This window comes from Argiope bruennichi, chromosome 9 (genome assembly GCF_947563725.1).
Source record: "Argiope bruennichi chromosome 9, qqArgBrue1.1, whole genome shotgun sequence".
Classification (NCBI taxonomy): domain Eukaryota; kingdom Metazoa; phylum Arthropoda; class Arachnida; order Araneae; family Araneidae; genus Argiope; species Argiope bruennichi.
This window is the reverse complement of record NC_079159.1, coordinates 93,516,905-93,541,143: the sequence shown is the minus strand read 5'-3', so window position 1 is coordinate 93,541,143 and position 24,239 is coordinate 93,516,905. Positions and strand designations below refer to the sequence as shown.

Sequence of the window (24,239 nt, the reverse complement as noted above, 5' to 3'; positions counted from 1 at the left end):
GACCTACGAAAATTCAGAACGTTTCATTTTAAAAATTACTTTTAGGCAATTCACCAAAAAATCATTTAGAAAAAAAACAAGGAGACAGAGATGAGCAAGATAGTCTATTACATGATATTCCAAATGAGAGATGGAAATTCATCCCATTTATCCATCTCCCCCCCCCCCCAAGCAGGGGAATAAGGAAGTATCTTATTAAAAGAAGGAAACCACCTCAATCACAGCTGCATGGCCCAGAGTATCCGCTCGCCATCTGTCTGTCATTGCTTTGCGGGTGGGGGAGGAGATAGAAATCATTAGGACTCCGCGCATTACTGTGGAACGAGTAGGCAATATCGGAATCTTATTTGTTCTTATGGGCATTTCCTATTTTGTTTTTATCCAGTATTTCCTTTCTGTTTAGCAGCACAGCACGCATTACGCTTACAATATTTGTGATGATGCAGGTTTTAATTTAAATAGATGAGTATTCAAGAATGGTTGGATATACACCGGGATGGAAGATCACGAATTCTAGAATGGTTTCCACTAGGGATCTATGATTTTTGTGAGGCTGATATGCAATAAATGTATCGTAGAATAGATGATGTAGAGTGAAAATTTGAAAAGAGGGATACCAACTGAAGTAAATGTTGTTCACCGTGTTATTGAATTTCAATTTTGAGATAGCTCTCTACGATTCACATATTTCCTGTTGATTCAAAGATTCATCGCATTCAAGAGGGCTGTTGCACTTTAAATATTACGGGTTCAAACATCCCCCTCTCCGTTTTAGATGTAATGTAGGAATTTGAACAGAGATTACAGACTCGGAAGTCACCCTCGTTATTTGACCACGATTCAGAATTGCGAAGTCTGCCCAAAACTGACTGTTTGCGTCTTTAAAAATAACGGGATGTTAATATCTATAACTTATTCAAGCCTGATCTTGGAAGCTGATAATGGTTCATTATTCTCAAATACGTTACATAACGGTTGCCGTTAACTTAAAGACATTGATAAGTGAATTTTGGGCGTGGATGAAAATGGTTAATATAAAATTTCTATAATTTTTTTTATTTGTGTGAATTTGTTTAATAAATAACTACGTCAAAAACAACGTAAAACATCGTCATATAAGATAATATATATGAAAGAATATGTGAAGTAAACAAATGAAAACAAAATGTTATTTTATTAACTATAAGTTTGACAATTTACTATAAAAAAAAGAGAAAATGAATCCCAAAAACTTTTGATTCACACGGTTAATGAGACGAGTTGACAAAAAAATTCACCATGACGAATTTCCTTGCATTCATTTCTTGCAACAGAAAACGTCCATTATTATTTTTGTAATTACTTTCCTGAACTCGTCGTTTTTTATTATCATATTGACTAAGGAGTTATTCTTATATGTTAATAATAAAATAGGCAGTATTTTGAAACTCGACAAAATTATGTCGCTTTGGCTATGACTCAGAGCTAAATCTCTTTTATTTCATTATGTTTACCTAAACCTGATTTGTTTCTTTTATCAAATTTGTTAGATTTGTTTATAAAGGCTAGGGAAAATAGAAATTATCATATATAATTTTGAATTTTATTTTAAGTTAAGTTTATTAAATACTTTGTCATGAGATTTTGCATGCTTTTATTGCAAATTTAGCTTTTAGCATCAATTTTAGACTCAAATTTGATTTCAGAATTAGAAATTGCTTTACCTATTTTTTTTATATTTAGTTGTGTGCAATAGGAATTCGTTAAGTTAGATCCTTATCATTAATGAGTCGACCATTCTTGTACGGATCCGTATTTAAGATGGATGTGTGTAAAATTTGAAATATTCGGAAATTAAAATGCATCGGTAAAAGATCAGTTCTGCAAAAAAGTAAAGAAAAAAAAATTATAAAAAAAGTTTCTTTTCGAAGAAAAAGGATTTAATGGGCTGTTCTAAAGTAGTGTATAATTTCTGTATTTAATCGCATTTATCTTTTTGACCAAAACTCCAGTCATAAACAGTGTAGAACCGACATAATGTATGCGTCCGTCATAAGTTACTTAACAAACCATCATTATTCATAAGTCGCTGACGTCATTATTTAAATTTACGATACATTTGATTACAAAATAATTAATTTGATCTCTTTCTTCAATTTTTAAAATATCAAGAAATTTTTATACAAGAATCAAATTTCTCTTCCGTTGAATTGTTAGCTTTTTGCCTTAGGAAAATTGATTATTCGATTCTTTAGTGAAAGTTAATCATGCATATTTAACAATGAAGAAACAAATTCTGTCTGAAGGAGAAAAATCAGATTGAGTTACACGAATTCATTAAACGTTTAGTAGCTTCTCATTGGGTTAAAAAGGCAGTTCCAACCTTTCTTTGAACTGCCCCGACCTTTTTTTTTTTTTTTTTTACTTTTTTTTTCCACCCTTTCTTTTTTAGTTTGGCGTTTGAAAATGGGCCAGTTTCTTGCACACGCATCCAAGCAATTCTTCTTCGTATTTTTTGTGGCTTAATTAATCGAACAGGTGTTTCTGACTTTAAATTAACAAATGATGTTGAAAGGGAGAGTCTCGAGTCTTGCTATCACGAGCCAAACGTCCAAATGGTTGTGATAGTTGAGTTAGTAATTTATGAAGGAAATTTTTCACTTGGAGGAAAAAGATTTTAGAGATATATGAAATTGTAACAATCATATTTGAATGATTTGCAATAAGAAATAACTGCTCATTCTTTGTCCAATCATTAATTCATTTGTCTGAAAAGAATTTCGATCGCCAAATTAATTATATTTTTCAGCTTTAAACCTAGAAAATTGAACTTCAAAATCCTACATCATATTTTCTTCCGCTATAGATTACATCATTAAATTTCTAATGATATATATTACAGTACACTCCCGATTATCCGCGGAATTGGATGGCGGGGCCTCCGCGGATAACAAAAATCGCGGATAATCCGAAAAATGCTAAAAACGGGTATAGCAAAAGAGAAAACAGTCATTCCAATTTTGAAAAATCGTTTTATGTACAATAAAACGTAAAAGAAACAGCAGGAAATGTTTAACTAACGCTTACTATTTTAGTATATCACTCAAAACTAACCTAAAATGCATTTTGTTAATGAAAACAGAAAAGTGCTTTGTATTTACGAGAGGCGTCAAGGATACACAGAAAAATTAATACATATGAACTGTTTTAATACTGTCATGTATTATGTAATTACAAAAGCATAACTGTAAAACTGCACCTTTTTTTAAGAAATCAGTCATTTGTGTTTGCTTCTTGCTTTGGAAGCATTTTCTCTTTGCTTGAAAGCAAAAAAAAAAAAAAAAATTTAGTGCGGCAGGCGCGGATAACCCGCTCGCGGATAATCGGGAGTCTACTGTATCCATTTTGCTCAATTTATTTTATTTTTATTGCGTATCGTTTTGTATTCTACTTTTTCCTCTTAGTGTATTTACATTTTATTTATTTATTTTTATACTTTTACTTTTATACTTATGTTTTTTATATCCATTTATTCTATTCTTTAATTGTTACAAATTAAATAATATTTAGAAATAATTAAATAGTTTTTACACATAAAAACTGAATTTTTATTTGTCTTGTCATCAGTAAAAAAATTTTATTTTTTGAATCTCGGAATTATTGGTGAATACGTATAATTGAACACTTTAAATTGAATACTTTAATACGTATAATTGAACATGCAAATTTGAACCAACAGCAATCTACTGCACAATAGACCGCTAGTTTAACACTTATTAATTCTGATAAAACTAATCCGGGATTTTTTTTTCTTCTTTTTCTGTAATTCTTTGCCATAAAAATAGTTGTATCTCACTTTTTATTGTGTAGTGGTTTTTTTAATGCATATTTCTTTCCGATTAATACTCCATTTTCTCATTAATTTTTTTTTAATGGAATCAACAATAAAAAGACATTTTAAAAAGTTCTTAAGCTTTGCAACAAGAGATCTTATCTCCCAGTTTTTATTTGTTAGAAAGAAGAAAAAAAAAGACTTTAAATTCTTTTTATTTGCCTCTATTGTCTTGTTACATTTTGTTTCTTTGTATCTTAACATTTCACGCTGTAATCCTGTTTTGTTCTTATCATGCGAAATTGCAATGGGTTTAACAAGATTATACCCTAAAAAAAAAAGAAGCCTTCTTTCTCGGGCACGTGCCATGGAACGCTATCCATCGATCGTTCTCTCGCCGTTTCCGGAGAGTCAGCTGATTTCTGACGATTAAGTGTTGACAGGATGCGACCACCACTGACGTTGCTTCCCTCCCCTCCCCACCCAGCCTGTTTGCGAGCTGGCCCTCCTTTTTTTATGGTTATTTTATTCTCATTTTTGGATACCAGGGAATTTGGTTTCTCTTTTTAAGGTTACCCGATAGCCTTACCGTGCTATCGGATGTTAAGACTGAGTGAAATGTAAATCGGTCTTTTGCTGATGAGGGCATATCTTATTGATTCACTTAGAAACCCCTTGAGAACTGACAATGAATTGCAAGTCCAATTAGATGAAGAAGTTTCTGTGAAGATCAAGTAGCATGAAGTGGATCCAAATCATCATTTAAATTTCTGTTCCTTCTTCCTCTGATTAATATACTTCGCCTTTTAGCAATGAATAACAACTCTATAGTTGGCAATTTTTAAGCTACTCATGATGAGCCGATTTTGATCTATGCTTAACAATAAAAAATCGATTTTTAATTTAGAATTGAGGATATCATGCTTTCAGAGTTTTTGTCATTATTAATTATTTATTTACCTGATAGGATTAACTTATACCTTAACTTAAATATTCACTACCGGTCAAATGACCATTTCCGAATGGCAATGGGGAAATTTAATGTAAACTAAGCTATCAAGAAATAAAATAATTGTTTTGTGAATCTTTTTTAAAAAAAAAAAAAAAAAAAAAAAGGTTTTCTTTTGTCGAGGACCAAAGAATACTGCGAAATTACAAACGAAATTCATAACCTAACTGACCTTTGGTTTCTTTTAATTTTTCTTCTTTGTTGGTTGCTTTCTTGATTATATAATTTCAATCTACGCTGTTTCGAAATAATGGCGATGTTTCATTCTTATAGTCATAATTTAAAAATTTTAAAGAAGAGAGAAGGGGAAAAAATTATTTTCTTTGGTTCATTATCTACTTTTTACACTATATTTGGTTTGTGAAATGGATGAAGTACGAATTAATATGACTTCAGTGCTTTTTGATAGATACATTAATTTTGAAAACGTTTCTTCTAATTTCACATCTTAAGTCTATAAATATAAACAGCTACGGTAAAAAACGTATGGCTGGTATGCAACGAAGGAATCTTTTAGTTGAGTTTTAGCGTTATACATCTGTACTCAACTTTTTTCATGAAGGTATAACACGTATCAACACAACTTATTTTTAATATATAAATTGTGGATTAAATTTTTTTTAATCTCTTAACTTGTAATGTTTATTTGATTCGAATTTGCGAGTTTTCATAGCTTTCTTGAAGTAATTATGGTTATGTTTCATGCTCATTGAGTATACCATTTCTCATTTTCACAGTAATTAAAGCACGGTTTTTCTTTTCTTTATGAAGTTCAGATGAAACGCGCGCACATAATCATAATAGAGAAAAGAAAAATTAAAATAAATCTATCTAATAATTTAATCATTAAACTATATTGAATTTGGCGATAAAGTCTAACTACCGCTAGATATCTATTATCAAATTATAAATATTTTATAATTTAAACTCTTTTTGTTTTTTCATTTATTGATAAATGTAATCGCATTTATGAGGATTTATATCTGAAGTATATATACTTGTTAAAAAATCTAGATAACATGGAGTGATAAATGAATCTAGATTGCAATATATAAAAAATATTGATAAAAGATGATAGAATGATCAAAGAGAAGGCTGAATGTTGTTGAAAGATAGATAGAAAAATAACTAACTTGTTAAACTTTTCTAAATTAACTCTTCAGTTTCAGTTAATGTCATTAATTCATGCACTATAATTTTTTTCAAATCTGATAAATATCTGTTGAGTGCTTTGAATTTCAATTTCCTACAGAAATCAGGAAAGAGTTTGGATGTATAATTAATTAAACATACATATAAAATAACGTAAAAGATTTATCACTTTAACTTTAAAAAAAAAAATCACCTCTTTCCTGAGATACCTGATCTCCGGAGACACAACGTTTAATATTATGATGAATAATTCTGCGATATTAATAGCACGCTTCTTTTCTTGTTTCAAAAACTTATTTCTTACTCCATTGATAAATGAAGTCTTTACACTTGCCAGAACTGTGATAGTATGTCTCTTTGATGATGCATATCCGGTAGTGGGGAAAAAAAAAAATAAGATGCTTTCTAAGAATGACATCAGAGAGAACGAAAGAGCTTTTTACATCTTCTTCCATTCATCGTCCAAAGACATGCACCGCTTAACTATAAACAATGTTGTAATGGAAGGTCTTCAAGGTTTTCCGAAGCTCTTGTACATCTAGCATCGGCGGCACGTCTCAGATGAAACGACGGTCGGTGCAGTTGCCAACGAAACATTTGTCCATTTATACTGTCTGTCGTCCAAGTATTGCGACTGAGGCTCAAGTTTGTCCTATTACTTACGTGCTGTGTTTACAAAATGCATCCTGCCTGGCGTTCGTCCACAAAAGTAGTCTGGCTGACACGCGCCCAAGAAAGCAGGAATTTCAAAAAATGGAATCTGAACAGGAGCATGAAAACTGAAATTACTGACAGCTAAGAAACAGGTTCTTCTGGTGAGCACTATGCTGCAGATTGTCTGGAGTGAAATATGCCAAGTAATATTTGGCATCATAATGCGTAAAGGTTGATATATTATCTGTAAATTGCGCGATAGAATGTGCATGGCGAAAAGAAGAGTTCGAAACATTCTACAGGACAGATGGTTGGATTTAAAGCTGCCAAATATGAACGTGGTTATTTTTTTGAAAATAGGTTTTACTAAAAATAAATTAAAACATTAGATTATTTTCAACTGTTACTTATTAATGTATAAAAACCTTTTACACTAGTTTAAAATTTAAGAAGTTTTTCATTGGTGTAATGACGCATTACGTTTGATATATTATTAAGTAATTTTCTATGTACGTTTTTGTAATTTTAATAATTTTTTTTAAATTTATATTTTATATAAATTTTTTCATTGCTTCAGTTATTGGATATGTGCTCAAGCGTAGGGTGATGATATTAAATATATTTTCTGTGCATATTATCAGTGATGTATAATTAAGACTAAATTTTAAAAATATGACAGACTAAATTAAAAATGACAGACTAATGAAACCAAAAACATTTTTATATTACTATGCTTCGGACTAGCGATTTCAAATTCCCTTAAATTTTTTTTTTTAATATTATTGATTTATCCGTCAATTTAAATACGTGTTCGTATTAATTCGGAAATATTAAATTTTCGCAGGTCAGTAAGGTATCAATTTAAATATCCAAATAATGGGAGCATTTTTTTTTGATAAACGGTGTATAAATTTGATAAATTTTTATTTGTTCGTCCGAATTATCATTATTACTGATAAATTTTATTGTTTTGAATATATGTAAGTAGTTTTTATTAAATGAAATTTGAGAGTAAAAGTGTTGTTAGGTATGAAAGAATAGAGTATATGAAATGAATTGAAAGCGTTGATTCATTTTCACAGTTAGCAATACATTCCATAATTAATTATACTGCTAATTGTGGAATGAGTTAATATGATAAGTACAAACGAAGAGAACTAGATAGACAAGATTTGGTACACAGATTTAACATCCATAATGTAGACACCTACCAAAGTTAGAGCTAAAATCAACAGCGGGTTGATTATCTGTCGGTCTGTAATTTCACATGTATTGAAATGCGATAATTTAAAAACACAATGACTTAAATATGTCAGCTTTGATATGAAATTTTGTGACTATAAGTACAGTTTTGTGTCAAATCTTCGTTTCAATCGATTGAGAAAACGCGTCTAAAGCACAAATTCGATTTTCGGATACTATTAACTACATGCCGCAGATTATCGCCAAATAACTCGCCAAGTATCACACTGTAGATTGAGTAAAAATGCTAAATCCAAGCCAAAAGTTAATATTTCGCAACTATTATTCGCTAATGTCGTACAAGGCGTTCTCTGGTATGAAAAGTTTATTAGAGAGTATGTGAGACAATTTTGAGAGCCTACACCCGTTGGTTTTGATGCAATTATTAATTAATAATTTGTGATTCTTGAATTATCAATATTTTTTACATTTGCAGTATTTAATTATGTTGATTCTGAATGAGAGCTTCTTTATTTGCTCATTTTTACAATATTTGCTGAAAAACATTTTGTGTTAAATTTTCTTTTCTTTTTATTGATTTTTTTTTTTTTTTTTTTTTGCATATATTAATATAAATGTGTGCGCAATGTATATCATGTAAATATTTTTGATTCCAGTAGAATGTAAAGGATTTTTCTCTACAATCTACCCGTTTGCTTCTTACATAATGCATCCTATTTCGTATTCCTCTCTCTAAACCTGCTCTGCTTCTTCCTCCCCTCGAATTATCTGACGTGTAAATCCCTACACTACACCTCCCCCTGGATAGAACCCCATCGCCGTTCATTCCCAAAGGGGTGCTGTATCGCTTCATCATTTTTCTATCCTAGAATGCAGCGACGATCCTCTCTGGAAAGCTTTAGCCTGTCCATTCTATAAAGAAATCGCTGATCAGATATTTAGAAAAACGTGTCAGAAAGAAGGGAGGCTAGGGAAAAAAAAAGGGGGGGGGGATATGAAAAATCGTTTGGGGAAACGGGAGAGATTGAGAAAAAGTGTTTCCGTCTTGGTGGAGACATTTAAAAGGGTTGGTTTCCGGAATTTTGTAAGTTTCCGATGTCACGTTTCGAATTCGATTTGTGTGGGTGTGTTTTTGTATTACAGGATACAGATAGATAGTTTCATTTCATTGATAAAAGTGGGTGTTGAGTTATTTTCGTGTGAAATTTTCCGCCATATACAATTTTATGTATATGTGTTCCCGAGTATCGAGATTTATTTCCTGTATTTGAAGATTTTCGTTCTGAAAATCGTAAAAAAGGTTTTGGGTCTTCTTTTGGTCTGTTGCATATTAAAGTAGCTCAGACGTCTTACAAGACCCTAATGTGTACGAGAAGTAGTGTGAAAGGGGGAAGTTTTGAAGGCATAAAGAAAGCTTCGTAAATATTGACTATACTAAATATTAAAACCAGAAATTGAAAAAGATATGTGTCGATACAAAAATTGAGTGCCCCCTGCATTAATAAATAGAAGGTGAGTTTCATCTAATCTGCCATACGAAATAGGGCGATAGAAGAGCCCATGTGTGTCATGAAATACTATAACAAATTTGTCATTTCTCTTCCCATTTCTGGTATGGTGGCTAAAATGAATATATAATAAATCGGATAAAAATTCTCATTTTAAAAGTTTTTGACAGATATACATATACAATAAGCACATATTTTAAAACAGCAGGAAATATAAAAGGATACCATTTTGGTTAGGAAACTTGGATTCAAAGCCGAACTACAAACACGAAATGCAAAATCAAATTTGTTAATATTGAATAACGCGAATCGTTAATATTGAAATCGTTGATATCGAAATAATTAATACTGTTCTATAATCTGTCAAATTTACCGCACATGAGTCCATTCCATCAGCTTTCAAATGAGTTTACAATAAACCATATCAGCGTTCTAGTTTAGGAGAAATAGTTTTTTTATGAATTTTTTTTATTATTTTTCAAATTTATTAATTTTTTGTTTTGTAATAATTTATCATTTTTTATATCTTAAGGGTTTTTTTGTATAAATTTATTTTATTGCTCAATTAATCGCATCTCAGTGTTTTACGTTTGTCAAAATTCATTATTTTATGAAATTCAGTTATTTTCGTTGAAAATTTAATAGAAATTTACAAATGAGATGTCTATTTTTCCATGTTATACAATTTATAAAATATGCAGTTTTGTATACGACTTATTAGAACAAAATTACAATATGCGATGATTTTTTTAAACTTTTTTTATACAGTAATGATATCATTTTATTTGTATTTTAGTAATTAGGATTCGATTGATAAAATTACTAAGGAAACAAATCTTTCTTGTATAATGTTGGATAATCACATTAATAATTAGCCATTAAAACGCAAGAAGAATAAAATTATTTTTTTCTTAAATTTACTATTCTCATTATAGTCGCAGCTAACTGTCTGCAAATGTTGCTCGACGAAACTTCCAATCTTGCCTTCGATTGGTTTTGCATAAATCTCGTAATAATGCTCAGATTTACGTACTTTATTCGTATTAAAACAAAAACAAAACAAAAATGGGCATAAATATCTTCATTGTGTAAAAATCAATCAACAACTGTTTGCATAGCCTCGTGTACCCAATGTCTGTGTTGTGACTGAAGACGATCTTTTATCTATAAACTATTTATTTTACATTATGTACAGGAACTATATCAAAAACGTAAACATGGATGAAATTCTACACTAATTTCTCTTCCGTTGCCAGTATCGCTAGCTGAATAACAAGTTACATAATTAGAAAAGACAACAGGAAGTGCAAAATATAAAATGAGTGGCAACAGTCTGCTTGTATGACATTTAAAAATAATTAATATTATAGAGATGGACCTGAGTTTTCTGCAAGCAAAATTATTTAAAAAATTTAATGTTTAAAGACAAAATAAAATTATGATAAGAAAAAAAATATCATTATCTAATGCTGATGTAGAAGACGATTTTTACATTTGTTCGTACTCATTTAACATCGTTATTTATTAAAATCATCTTTTAACAAGCATTATAAATAAAGTATTTGATTTGATTTATAACACTGGTAAAAAAAAAAAAAAAATGTTTTTCTTTCCATTTCTGGACAATAGTTTTGCATTATAGAACCTTTAGAATTGATAAATGTTCCGCTTTAGTACAAGTATAGAAATAAAAATACGAAAGAAATTTAATGTTTATACAAATAAAGATATTATGCTCTAAATCATGTTTATTATTCCCCGCTTAAATTTTATTTAAGGCGATTAAAATAGTTTTCTTTAATATTTTCCAGTGCAAATATGATGAAACCTGTTTCCCTGCTATTGAGAGGTGAAGTCATAGTCAGTTTAACATTCTTGAGAGTAGATTTCTGAGTTTTTAATTCTTTCTTATCTCTTTAGTAATGAAATCTATTCTAGTGACGTCACAATCATGTAACACTGTTGCCAGTCACATAAATTGATACTTCATATTTGAAATATTTTACTATACGATCGCGAATTACTTCAATTACATACAATAGAACTTTTAAACGAATTTTGCAAAGAAATTTTTGCCATTTAAAAGACGGAAAATAAAACCATCGCAAAGAGAATATAAATGGCGTGTTATTACTAATAAATAAAATTCCTTCTATTGTCATAATAAAATACTTTTACAAAATTTTTGAATATTACTGCTTTAATAATTTTGACATATTTGTTACTAGCTGTAGGAAAAATAAATCTCGGGGATAGCTCGGCAGAAAAATATCAATAGAATTCCTTCTATTTGAATATTTTAATTGCATTATAACTCCCGCGTCCTTCATCTGGTGTGCCCTGCCATTTCGGGCATGCAGCCAAGCCGTGAACAATTCTTGAAGAAATAATGATATTCCTCCTCGGTTTTGTGATTGAAGAGTCTTTTTCATTTCCGCTTTTGGTGTCTCCAATTTCCCTTCCGAAGCCACTTAATTCTCCATTGCTGGCTATCCGATAAGAATTCCGGGCGTCAGTCTGCATCACTCTACTGTGAAGTCTCGCATTTGAAAGTTTATTTCCAACTTTTTCTTTTTCAATTTATTCGATTTTAAAGGAAAATCGATTACTACAGCATTGTGAGGAATAAACTGATTTTTTTTGTTTTTATTTCAGTGGAATTAGTACGTATGCGTGCATTTTAATTAATGAAAAAAGTATTTCATTATTATTTTTTATGAAAGGAGAAAAGACACCTGGAAATAATGTTTTCATTTTTCTTTTCATCGTTGAACTAAAAAGTTTGAAATGATGCTTTATTTTGATTTCATTGCTATCTTTGTGAAAACCATTGGCGCAGATTTATTTTATTTGTTAATTTTTTATTCATTTCTTTTTTTTTTAAGGTATGCGACTACATTCGGGATGAATTTTTTGAAAAACGTTCGAAAATTGCCATTTGTGAATATTTCCATAAAAAAATTGAAAAAACATCTATAAAACCAAAATATACCAATTAAATAACAAAAGATTTTTAAAAATTGGGAAAAGGACCCCTTTTTTAGGCTGAAAAAGAAGTATAAAGCGAAAAATCTTCTAGTTAAGAGGTTTATCAAATGATTTTCTTAACATTTTGCAGATAGCTTAAGAAATATATTATCTAATTCCTGAACAAAAAAGTAAGCTGCATTTCTATCCATTCTTTAAATATCAGGTTCAACTGATAATTGACAAACTTTCGAATTTTTTTTTCTCATTGTGAAGCACTAAAACAACTATAAAATATTTCTAAATGAATAAATTACTTTGTCTCGTATTCAAAAAATGCAGAATATATTGAAAAATGATTATACAAAGTTTTAACAAAAAATATGTAAATTTTAATTTATAAGGTTTTTGTAAGAAAATTCTATTAAAGATTGGAATTCAAAAAAGTAGTAATAAAACATTTGTAAATGCAAATACAAAAATCAGTACAACTGCTCCTAAAAAAAAGTAGTAATAAAACATTTGTAAATGCAAATACAAAAATCAGTACAACTGCTCCTAAAAAAAAGTAGTAATAAAACATTTGTAAATGCAAATACAAAAATCAGTACAACTGCTCCTAAAATAGACTTAGAAACAAAATTCTAATGATTTTATAAAGAAACGTGTTCAAACAATAAAAATATTAAATTTAAAAAAATCATAATTTTGCAAAAAGAAACCGATTTTTTTAACGTAGTCGCCTACCTTAAGATACATTTTACATCAACTATATGTAAAGAAAAATTACTATCCTATATTTATTATTTTTATATAAATGGGCATATTATTAAATTATTTCTTTCCTTTCCTTACAGCAATACAGTCCTTGGACTCCTTGAATCAAGAGATTGTCCAAGTTTTTCTGAGCTCGCAGTCCGATGGCAACTTGAGTGAAGATCCCGTCATCGCAGCTCGATGGAGTCATCAGTGCCACTACTCCATGGTGCTTATGCGGAGGCTATTGATCGACGCACAGGGAAAGTTTCGGAAAATGATGTCCGACAACCAGGCTCTTGCCTCCAGGATAGACCAGGACATCCAGTCTGCTCACCTCCAAGTGTCTGCGCTGCGGGCTGAGCTCGCAGATACCAACCAAAGGATAAAAGACATCTGCTCCGAATCCATGGCGGGCAATGTGATCACCACCTGTATGCCCCCTACTTCCACTACCAATACCACAACGGTGATCAGTACTGCAGAGGGACACTGGCTAAAGGATGCAAAGCAAGGACATCCGGTCACTGAGTCAACGATCAGAGTCTCCAGAGTGTGTTCTTCATCATCGCCCATAGCGGATAAAGGCGGTGGTACAAAGCCACCTGCAGATTTAGTAGAATCTACTCATCGGCAGGTTCAAAGCCCTAAACATACTGTTACTCAAGGTTCTAAACTTAGTGAACAGAAAACTAATCTGGTTAACGGTTCTTCACCAGACCAGTCAGGTAAGGTTAATAAAAATCTCGACACGGTTGGAAAAGAACAGAATCTCTTAGACAAAGTCAGTGACGAGGCTTTCTCAGGGAGTAGAAAGTTCCCACTTGATGGGTCTGAAAGACCTCAGATCCCACCGAAACAGTTGGGATTAGCATCCGAAGGATCACGTGATCCTCTTGGAAAAGAAACTAAAGAGAAACCGGAGGGTTTGACCGAGAGCTCCAAAATGAATGAGGAGTTATCTGTGTCCAAACATAAGGGTCACCGTCGCGAGCGCAGATCTCTGAAAGGCAGTGATGTCCAGAAATCTCTATTGGAGGACCTAAAATCTCAGCAATCCAACTCAAAGATGGATGATTCCAAGTCCGAATTGCAGAGATCGGAATCGGATGGTAACCAGAACTCAGCTCCGGAATGTGATCTTAGTATTAGCGGATCGCCCTTCAAAGAGGGCAGTTCTAAAGTAGCTTCAGAAGAGTCAGTGGCTTGTAGTAGTTCCTCCCTGAAATCGTCACCCAGAAAGAACGAATCATTGACAAAGGAAGACTCAAAGAGAGACGATTTCAGTGTTGATTTCCATAGAAGTAGTCCTCCGGTGAAGGACGAATCGAACGCACAATGTTTTCCTCTCCTGAAAGACTCATCTGAAGTCTATTTGCAGAAGGATTCTACTAATGGTCATAGGTACAAAGCAAAAACAAGAAGTGATCCATTGGACAGACGCAGTGATAAATGTGCTCAAGAATTCTCTGTGCTTTCAAGCCCAAGTTCTGTGATGAGACACAAAACTGGTGTCTCCAAGCTTCAGTTAGGAATATGCAGTTGGGAGAACAGACAGTTCGATCCTAAAGATTCGTGGTATAAGACTCAAGATAATTCTTCCAGCATGAGCGGTAAGAGTATGGACGAGTCGTCTTCTAAAGAGGAAACTTCGGACAGCCAAGATGGGCTTCCATCTGAATTCTGTGATCAAAGACCGATTAGGGACGAAAATAAAGGAGGTCGATTTGTAATATTTGATTCTAAAAATATGCGAGGATCCTATAACGATTGGCGTACAACCCTTAGTGAAAGTTACAGAGATCAGCAATCGTCAGATTCGTGGAAAAGTAATTCGTGCAATACGACAGAACAAAAAGATATGAAAGCGGTCGATGATAAACGGCAAGTCCCTGAAAAAGACCAAAGTAGTTGTGGCCTCATTCAAGATAGTTCCTACTATAGGAAATCGGAAAATTTGGAATACTCTCCTTATAAAAGTAAGTATTTATGCTTCTTTTTGAAGAATTATTGGCAATTTCTGTTTAAAATATTTAAAGAAGTGACCGCTTATTTAAGTTCAGGAGAGAATTCAAAATTTTATACCATACTAGCTGGTATGCTAGTATGGTATATTATTAGTATATGGTATATTATTATGCTAGTATGGTAAATTATTTCTGCTGCAGCAGAAATAATTTTGGAAATATCGTTGCAGGAATAATAGAAAGAATATTTATTTTCTTGTCGGCAATGAATACATTAATTGAAATTGAATTATATATAAGGGAAATATAAATAATGTTTATTCTATTTTTTTAATTTAGATATAATTGCACTATGCCTATAACCTACGCGCACAGTTTTATTAATTAGCGAAGCACTGAATTATGTGCAAAGTGGATAACATTCAGTGAAGCAGTCTGAAATATTCTTATATTAATTTCTTTTCATTTGACTGTTGTCATTCGGCAATATGAAATAAAAGCGATTTTTGTGCAACTTAACCCTTTCTAGGGCCGTGGGAAGTATGCTTCCCACCAAATTTATCAATCTTTGTATGAAATTATGTAGGTTGGCATAAGTTCTGACAAATTTTTTTAGTAAGTCAGAAACTTAGATGCTTCAGTTCTATATCTCAGACAAAAAGGTGTGTCTAGATTTGTTACTTAATTATTAACCAAATTAATTAATCAAATTAAATTTAGCTAATAAGCTAAATGAATCCCTTTTCTTATTCTAATTCCAAGCCTAAAAATATTTTAACATAATATAACTAGAAAAAAATGGCCCTATAAAGGGTTAAGTTACCTTATATAATATAAACATATTTGAGCAGTTGCGTGACCAAATAGAAGAAACTTTCGCGATTTTAAAAACTTTGATTTATTTCACCACAGGAGGAATAATCTACGTATAAAGAATAAGTGGTAAGAAATATTCCAGTCTACATCGCGATACAAAAGTAAATGAGACTGAATTTTTTCCCTTCAGTGGTTTTACCACGAGATTTTAATAGGGATTTCTTTGACGCGATTTAGGCAAAGGAATTTAAGGTATCTTTAAGTTGCAAGCATTAGGAATTTTATCTATTCACTCTGGAGCGCGAGAAAATGCTGATGTGAACAGTTTTATAGAGCACGTATAGAATTAAATAAAGTGGGAATTGGATCAGGAAATAAGAGAACATTTTAGAATGAGGTTAATATGAGCTAAATTAAGATAAAAAAAAATTTAAATTAAGATTTAAATAACATTATAAGATACTATTACATATATACAATATATTTTGGTATCTCTCGGATAGATATTGAAACACTTCTTTTTTCATTTACATTCAAATATTTCTTTTTAAAGTTTTTTTTTTTTTTTTTTTGTCTGGAAGTAGTTGTGCAAAATCATTTTTGTACAATATTTTCTCGAGATTTTTATCTAGTCTTCACAGGCTTTTTCTTCTGTTGTACAAAATCAGACAATCATCTTCGGAAACTCATGTCGACGATTTTTCTTTATAGAATTGAACACATATCCCGATGTTCTTCCGTTTTTCTTCTATAGTTTTACTTTCCACTACAGTCTTGCGTCTCCATGGCTCCAAACAAAAGAAACTACAACACAGAGGGATGGTAATTGAGCACGAGCTGTCACGCCTTGCTGTTGTTTTCCCTCATGCATAGGGACTTCGTTTGATTACGACAATACTTGCCTTCCCCCCTCCCAATCTTTTTTTTTACCGCTTTTTCTCCCCCCTCCCACCAATTCTCTCCCTGGCTTCTCTCCAAATCTTTCTTTCTCCCGTTTTCTCACAGGAGTAAGAGAAACAGTGCATCTCTGATTCTCTGATATGTTTTTACGTCAGGACTTGGCGATCGTAAATGGTCCCTTACCGGAAAAAAGGGACTGCACCGGCATTGCCAAAAGAAAAGTTGTTCCACTCTATCCCCTCCCCCTCTCCCTTCCTCTCGTGATGGATGGTTACAGTTGCAGGCAAAGAGAGGTGTGTGCGGCAACATCTGCTGAGGGAATTTTCCGATTCACTGGATTCGCGCTCTTCGAGCATTCGATCGCAATTTCGAACGTTTATGTTTTTCTTACCTGCGTTTCAATCTAGGAGAGTAATTTGAAGGGATGTTGTTGTCAACGCTGTAAGCAGACTTTATTTATGCAGGTGGAAGCCATTGTTTACGGGACGTTCGTGAAATAGACTGGTATCTCACTTGATAGGCACAACTGAACTTCGTAGATAGTTTATCGCAGCAGTGATGGAATAAAAATTTTCAAGAAATATTGATTAGAATAGTGATTCTCAGTCTAATAAATCTCACACACACACACAAAAAAGAGCAAAATCGAAGAAAAGGTATGAAAAATAAATATAAATAAATAAAACAACCTAATAATGAAAGTTTTTTATATTTGTCTTTCAAGTTGTTCGGTACAGAAAGTTTCTTAAAACTAACTGAATACTTAAAAATATCACAAAATTGATTTTTATATTAATATTTTTTTTAATTATGAGATTTATTATAAAAGCAAAATTCAACAAAACCATTCGAGGGGGGGGGGTGCAATCAAAACCGATGTAAAATTAAGTACCAGGTACTGAATGATTAAAAAGCACAGAAATTTAAAGTAGAGATAGCATCTAAGTATATAAATATTGATTAAATATTTTCATTTTAAAGTTGAATATTATTTTGTCAAAGGATTCTATAGCATAAGTCACAGTCCTTCTTTAACAAGCTAGGTTTTTCGAAAAATAAATGATGCTTCTATGCATTTCCTCAATTTTTAATATTTAAATGATTCATCTACCTATGAAGACTTCCATGTTTTTGAATTTTTAATATCAATCTATAAATTTTTGAATATGACGAGTTACTCGGTTTAAAAGTATAGGAGAAAATTGGAATACTTTGTAAAATAACTTTCTTAGATTTTTGTATGAATTGGTATATCTTCTCGAAAAAATTAAAATTATAGTTGTGCTCAAACTTAAAATAAAATTTCAGAATATTACTCTATACTTATTGTTTTTCAAATTTGTGCCAAAAGCAATCGAGCTGTACTTTATAAAACTGTTTCTTGTGCGAGGATGGAAAACATATGAAGGTTGTCGAAATTTTTTTTTAAAAAAATTAGTTCTCTAATTTACTATAGTTTCTTGTTTTTTTGGAAAACATATATTAACTTTAAATTCCGTCTTTTTATGCATCTATCGATATTGGGCCGAATAATTTTTTTTGAACATTTGGAAGGAATATTTAAAAAAATTATTTTTGTTGTTTATGTAACTTTCTATTTTGTTTAAATTTCCATAAATAATTTGAAATATTACTTACGAATTTGTTAATTTTATTTAAAATTTAAATCATTTGAAGTTTTCCATAGTTGAATGAATTAAAAATGAGCTAAATAACCATTTTCCTGATTAAGTCGTCAATAATTAATATATGTTGTTGATATTTCATTATTTCGATAATTTTTGCTTTAACACTTAACATTATCACATCTAGTTTACAGATAAACAGTAAACTTATGTTTAAAACCAAGACTGAAACATCACGGAGCCAAGGGAATAAAATAATTATAAATATATTATTATTATTATTAAGGAACTACAAATAATTTATTTGCTGCATAAATTACTTGTGACATTTGGAATTTAAAATCAAATTAATGAAAAGGAACGAAAAGAAAACAAATGGAATTAATTTGTTAGTCTACAGCTTTTTCCTTAATTTAAGCAACTTAATAAGAATGTTGTCAAGCTGTTTCAAAATCCTTTGAAATATTACACGCATGATTTGGAATTCTTCTTGAGATGTTTATTTACTGCACACACACACCCTAGTCCTTATGTGCTTTAACATATTTTCAATTTAACAATCTCCATGCCAAGTTTTAAATTAGCATCTAATTCAACAGCTTTTATCATTAGGACAGGTTCCCTTTTTATTCAATTTAATCACCTCGCGAGGCAACAGTCTCTAAAGGCTCGGAAATCCTCTCAACAGAATTTAATCGATGTAGATGCGAAACTAATTACCAGCGATTAGGGTAATGTAGTTTGAAAATTAACTAGAACTTGTAAACAGAATTTTTGCTTAAGCTAGTGTTATTAAGTCTCGAATTTTCTTCCCTTACACCTGTGTGGGTGGTTCTTTGTCTTGGGCTGTTGCTTTTTCACGAAGAAGATGGAAATCTGATAATCTCTTTCAGAATGTATCGATCTTGAGTTATTTTTTGACTTGAAAGTTTTTAGTGCTTTGAAATTGTTGATTTCTCCGTCTCATGTTTTCTTGCCCTGTCTTTTAAATTAAAAATGTTTATGTCAACAATAATTGAGTTTCTTATTTTAAATATTAATTTACGGGCGAGTGGATTTTTAGAACTTGTCCTCGAAACAGCATTCTGATGGGAGAAATAATAGAAAGTTATTCACAAATATTACCAGATAAAATTTTCGTCTTTTGAGACTGTTAGAACAGCAATGGCCTAATAATAAAACCTAGTCTTCAGTAAAAGAAGGTTCCAAGCTTGAAAATTCTATGGCCGAAATATTGTTTAGAAAATGGTAAGATCTCGACTTCGGACCCGGAGAGTTTCAGGTTCGAGATCTGATTCCACCGAAGAAGCGTATACGTGGGTCTGGTGCATGTTAAGTCCGTTAAGGCCAAATGTCCTTTCGCTGGTGTGGTGTGGAGGTTTGGGAAGGGGGAGGTGCCAGCTCATGCGTCATCTTTATCATCTGACCACAGTTCAAAATTACGAGATACGTTCCAAATTACGAGGTGCTTTAAAATGGGATGTTAATATACTTAAACTAAAATAACCAAACTTGAAAATTCTACCAAAACTCCATCTTGTATGTGCCGCTTTTCCTGTTGTTTTTAAAGGATTTAAACGTATTTAACGCTAAACCCTTTTTTAAAGTTTTCTGTTTTTAAAATCTGAGACTTGCCGAAAAATTCTCAAAAATTTAACTCTTAAATGTTGAAAAACCACATTTTCGTAACATTATAATGACAGATGATATATTTCATACAAACTAAATATCATTTAGGAGTTGGCTGTACAGAAATGGACTGAATTAGAAATCATTTGCATAACATCTGCTTTATTTCTCCCCAAATTAATTTTGACTCTATTGATGTTTTAATGGAATGAATACGTTAATTTATTAATAATCAATTGAACAGTCTAATTGTTACAAACATTTGAATAATTTTGTATTTGCATCCGAGATTCAAACGTTTCTCAAGTCATTTTTATTCTAAAAGAATAAATTTAATTCTTTCCTCAAACTTTTTTGAATCGCTTCTTTAAGTACTTATTTTTAAAGTGTCAATATATAATTTTTGTTAGTTTTATTTTTTGAAACATAAATGACTATTCAGAATTTATATTCAATTACAAATTTCAAAGCAAAAGAATGCTTTTTTTATACGCATTTTATCTACATAAAACTAGTTTCTTTTCAAAAAAAAACAAAAAAAAAAATCCTTTTGCCTTGTTTACTTTTGGAGACCTGTTGACATTTTATCCAGGCAGTCTAGTCAGGTTCACGACCGTGATAGACTGCGGCAAACTGACTGACGTGAACACCATTAAATGAGCTCAAATTTCATTGCCTTAAACTTGTTTGTATACAGAACCATTGTTCAAGGTAGAGGAATATGTTCTCAAACGATAAACGACGCCGGAAGCGAAGAAAACGGAAATACCTTAGTGTCAAAAAATAAGGAATGACCGTTTTTGTAATTTATTTTAAGTTGGCCACGGTGAAGGACAAAATTCACGCACGCTTTTGTCTTTTCGTGGTTGAATGATCTTCTATCTCGAATCACACTCTGCGACTTTTTTTTTTCCCGTGTTGTCAAACACAACTTCCATCAAATTTCCTTTCTGTTGAAGTGATTTGAAGCTTTTTGAACTTCAAAACATATTTGATGTTTTGAAGTTCAAAACATAATGGATACATCTGAAGGTGGCAAATCTTTTTTATTTGTCGATTTTTTTTGGCATGTATGAGTTTTGTGTATGATTTTTACAGTGTGTATTTGTGTGTGCATAAGAACGTGTGTTCTTACAGGTTCGGTATGTTTTTTTACAGTGTGTGTGTATGTGTACGTATGTTCTACATGTTCGGTATGCTTTTTACAGTGTATGTGTGCGTGTTCTACATGTTCGGTATGCTAATTACGATGCATATGTGTGCTTGTGTTCTACATATTCAGTATGCTTTTTACAGTGTATGTGTGCGTGTTCTACATGTTCGGTATGCTTTTTACAGTGTATGTGTGCGTGTTCTACATGTTCGGTATGCTTTTTACGATGCATATGTGTGCTTGTGTTCTACATATTCAGTATGTTTTTTACAATGTGTGTGTATGCGTGCGTGCGTTCTACAGATTCGGTTTGTTTTCTACAATGTACGTGTGTTCTACAGTTTCTGTATGTTTTTCACCGTGTGCATGTATGTGTGCGCGTGTTCTACAGTTCCTGCAAGTTTTCTACAGTATGTGTGTGTGTTCTGCACATTTAGGCATTTTGCGGCTCTAGGCAATACACATCGCGATGCCCCTTTTGTAACAGCTGGTCAATTTTAAATTTCTTAACTGTGTATTTATATTATTATATAAATTTTATATTATTATTAACTTATTCAAACATGTTTATTATTTAGTTTAGTTAATTATTTTTGTAATTTTGGGAAAACATGCATGTGTTTATCTATTTATTGTAATATCATTTATTCAAAAATAAATAAAATTCTTGAAAATTAATCATAATTATTTGCTAATTAAGGTATAATGGTTACCTTAATTATAAAGATAAACATTTAATTGTTATAAAAGAAAATAATAAGATAAATTTCTCTGAATGAAAGACCTCTGAAATGAAATATAGCGAATTAATAAATATATTTTATATATTCTTTAATTGGTATATATTCCAGTATATTTTTATAAAGCAATTACTTATACTTTATTTCATAATGAATTGAATAATTCAATTTAAATATGCATTGTTGTCCTATTATAATTCTTAAAATTATTCTTTACAAATTTACTTAACAACAAGGCTAAAAATATTTTTTGCCTCTGCTTCCCCATCCCCTACTTCTTAAATCTTCTGACTAGGGATTGCAATACCGGTATACCGGGATACCGAATACCGGTATTTTGAGCCATTTGTACAATTTTGTAATACCGGTATTCGCAAGTTTAAATACCGGTTTTTCGGAATTTACTAGAAATTTTTAAAATGGTCTCCACTATATGTTCAGGTATCGCGAACATAGCAATATAGTATACGATTTGTTTTTATGTCTCCCTAACGGGCGAAATTAATTAGCTAATGAATGGCTTAATTAATTGCTTAAATCTAAATTAGCCAAACATGGATTATCCCTGAAAGAAAATATTGTATCCATAACGACTGATGGAGCAACAATTATGAAAAAAGTTGGAAAGTTGATTGGTCAAATCAGCAGTTGTGGTATGCACATGGAATTCAATTAGGAGTAATAGATGTATTATACCAAAAATATAAAGAACAGAAGAATCCAAATACTGAGGATATAGAAACTTCGGATTCCAACTTTGAAAAGAGTAGGAGTGAGATTGATATTGACAATGAAGATAATGACAATGTAATTGTTGAAGAAGATATTGCTAATGAGGATGAAATATTAACCTATCAAGAATTGCTTCCTATAATTTATAAAGTTCGAAAAATTGTTAAAATATTTAAACGTTCCCCTATAAAAAGGATATATTACTAAAATATATACAAACTGAAAATAAAACAGAATATATGTTAATATTAGATTCTAAAACACGTTGGAACAGTTTACTCCTAATGATGGAACGATTTTTGAAACTGAGAAATCCAATCCAAAAAGCAATAATCGACTTAAACTTGTAAATCAATTTTTCAGTGAATTCGACTTAATATCCAGAACTATATCAGCTCTACTTCCAATAAAACTGACTATTGAGGCATTATGTCAGAGAAATTCTATTTATTAACAGCTAATGCAACAATAAATTTCATGTTGCAGCCACTGAAAGAACAGCACACATTAGTATCTGAAGAATTATATATTACATTCAAAAATCGCATAAAAGAAAGGCATACCGAAATAGAAAATGTCTTATGGTATTTGCATAATTCTAATGATTTTAAAAAAGAAAAGAACCAATTCAAATATGATTAAGTTAGAGTAAAGTTTCTTAAAATTTTTTCCCACAAACCTATCCACATTCAGAATTCGGTTCAATTATCGAAGATTATGATGTCACTACTGTCGATAATGAAAATGAATTGTCTCTTGAACAAAAATTATAATTAGCGATAAATAAAAAGATTTCAACGAACCAAAATACAATACAGAAATCAGCTATATCCAAAACCATCCGACGAGAAATCGATTTATTTGAAGATGAGGGATTTAGAGGTAAATACTTGGAAAAAGTATATCGCGCATTGCTAACAGTACCACCAACTAGCGTAGATGCCGAAAGAGCGTTTTCGATAGCTGGTCATTTTTACACAAAATTACTTTTCAGGCTTAATGATAGTACAATTGTTGCATTATGTTTTTTTAGATCACATTTCAAAAATTTGTATTAGTACCACAAACTGAATAGTGATATTTACACTTTTTTTTGTGATTTAAATAAATAAAATGCTTCTTTACTTTTTTATATACTGTTATAATTTATAAGTTACAAATTATTTTTTGTGATATTTACACTCTCTAACAAAACTGGCAAATAAAAAAAACACACCTGTGTTTTCTTTCCATTTCTAAAATTTCTAATACCGGTATTAAAACCGGTATCCCGGTATTAAGATTTTAAAAATACCGAATACCGGTATTGAAATTTTGGTCCGGTATTGCAATCCCTACTTCTGACCCCACGCTGCCTGCTGCCTGCCTTTCTTTGCCTAGTCTGTAATCCTCAACCCACTCCCTCTTCTTTTTTTTTGTTACTCTCATAGAAAAGGTAGATAAATTAATCTACTTTAAATAGTCGTTCATTAATTCAATTATATATTTGATCGAGTCAGACTCACTCACCCAATTAATTGTATTTTTAAAATTACAAACTTAAGTTAATTTGACTATAGATGCAGTGTCGGATTAACTTTTAAGTTATATGAACTATAGTTTTGGCACCCTGTTTTC

General features: G+C 31.3%; 1 protein-coding gene across 3 annotated transcripts in view; it reads left to right on the top strand.

Annotated features, from left to right (window-relative positions):
• The window catches only part of LOC129984558 (uncharacterized), a 233,463-nt gene that overhangs the window by 111,240 nt on the left and 97,984 nt on the right, over positions 1 to 24,239 (top strand). For all 3 annotated transcript variants that reach the window (XM_056094467.1, XM_056094468.1, XM_056094469.1), the window contains exon 2: positions 13,162 to 15,039. In XM_056094467.1, the coding sequence (XP_055950442.1) occupies positions 13,162 to 15,039 (1,878 nt within the window). The remainder of the gene's footprint in view (positions 1 to 13,161; positions 15,040 to 24,239) is intronic.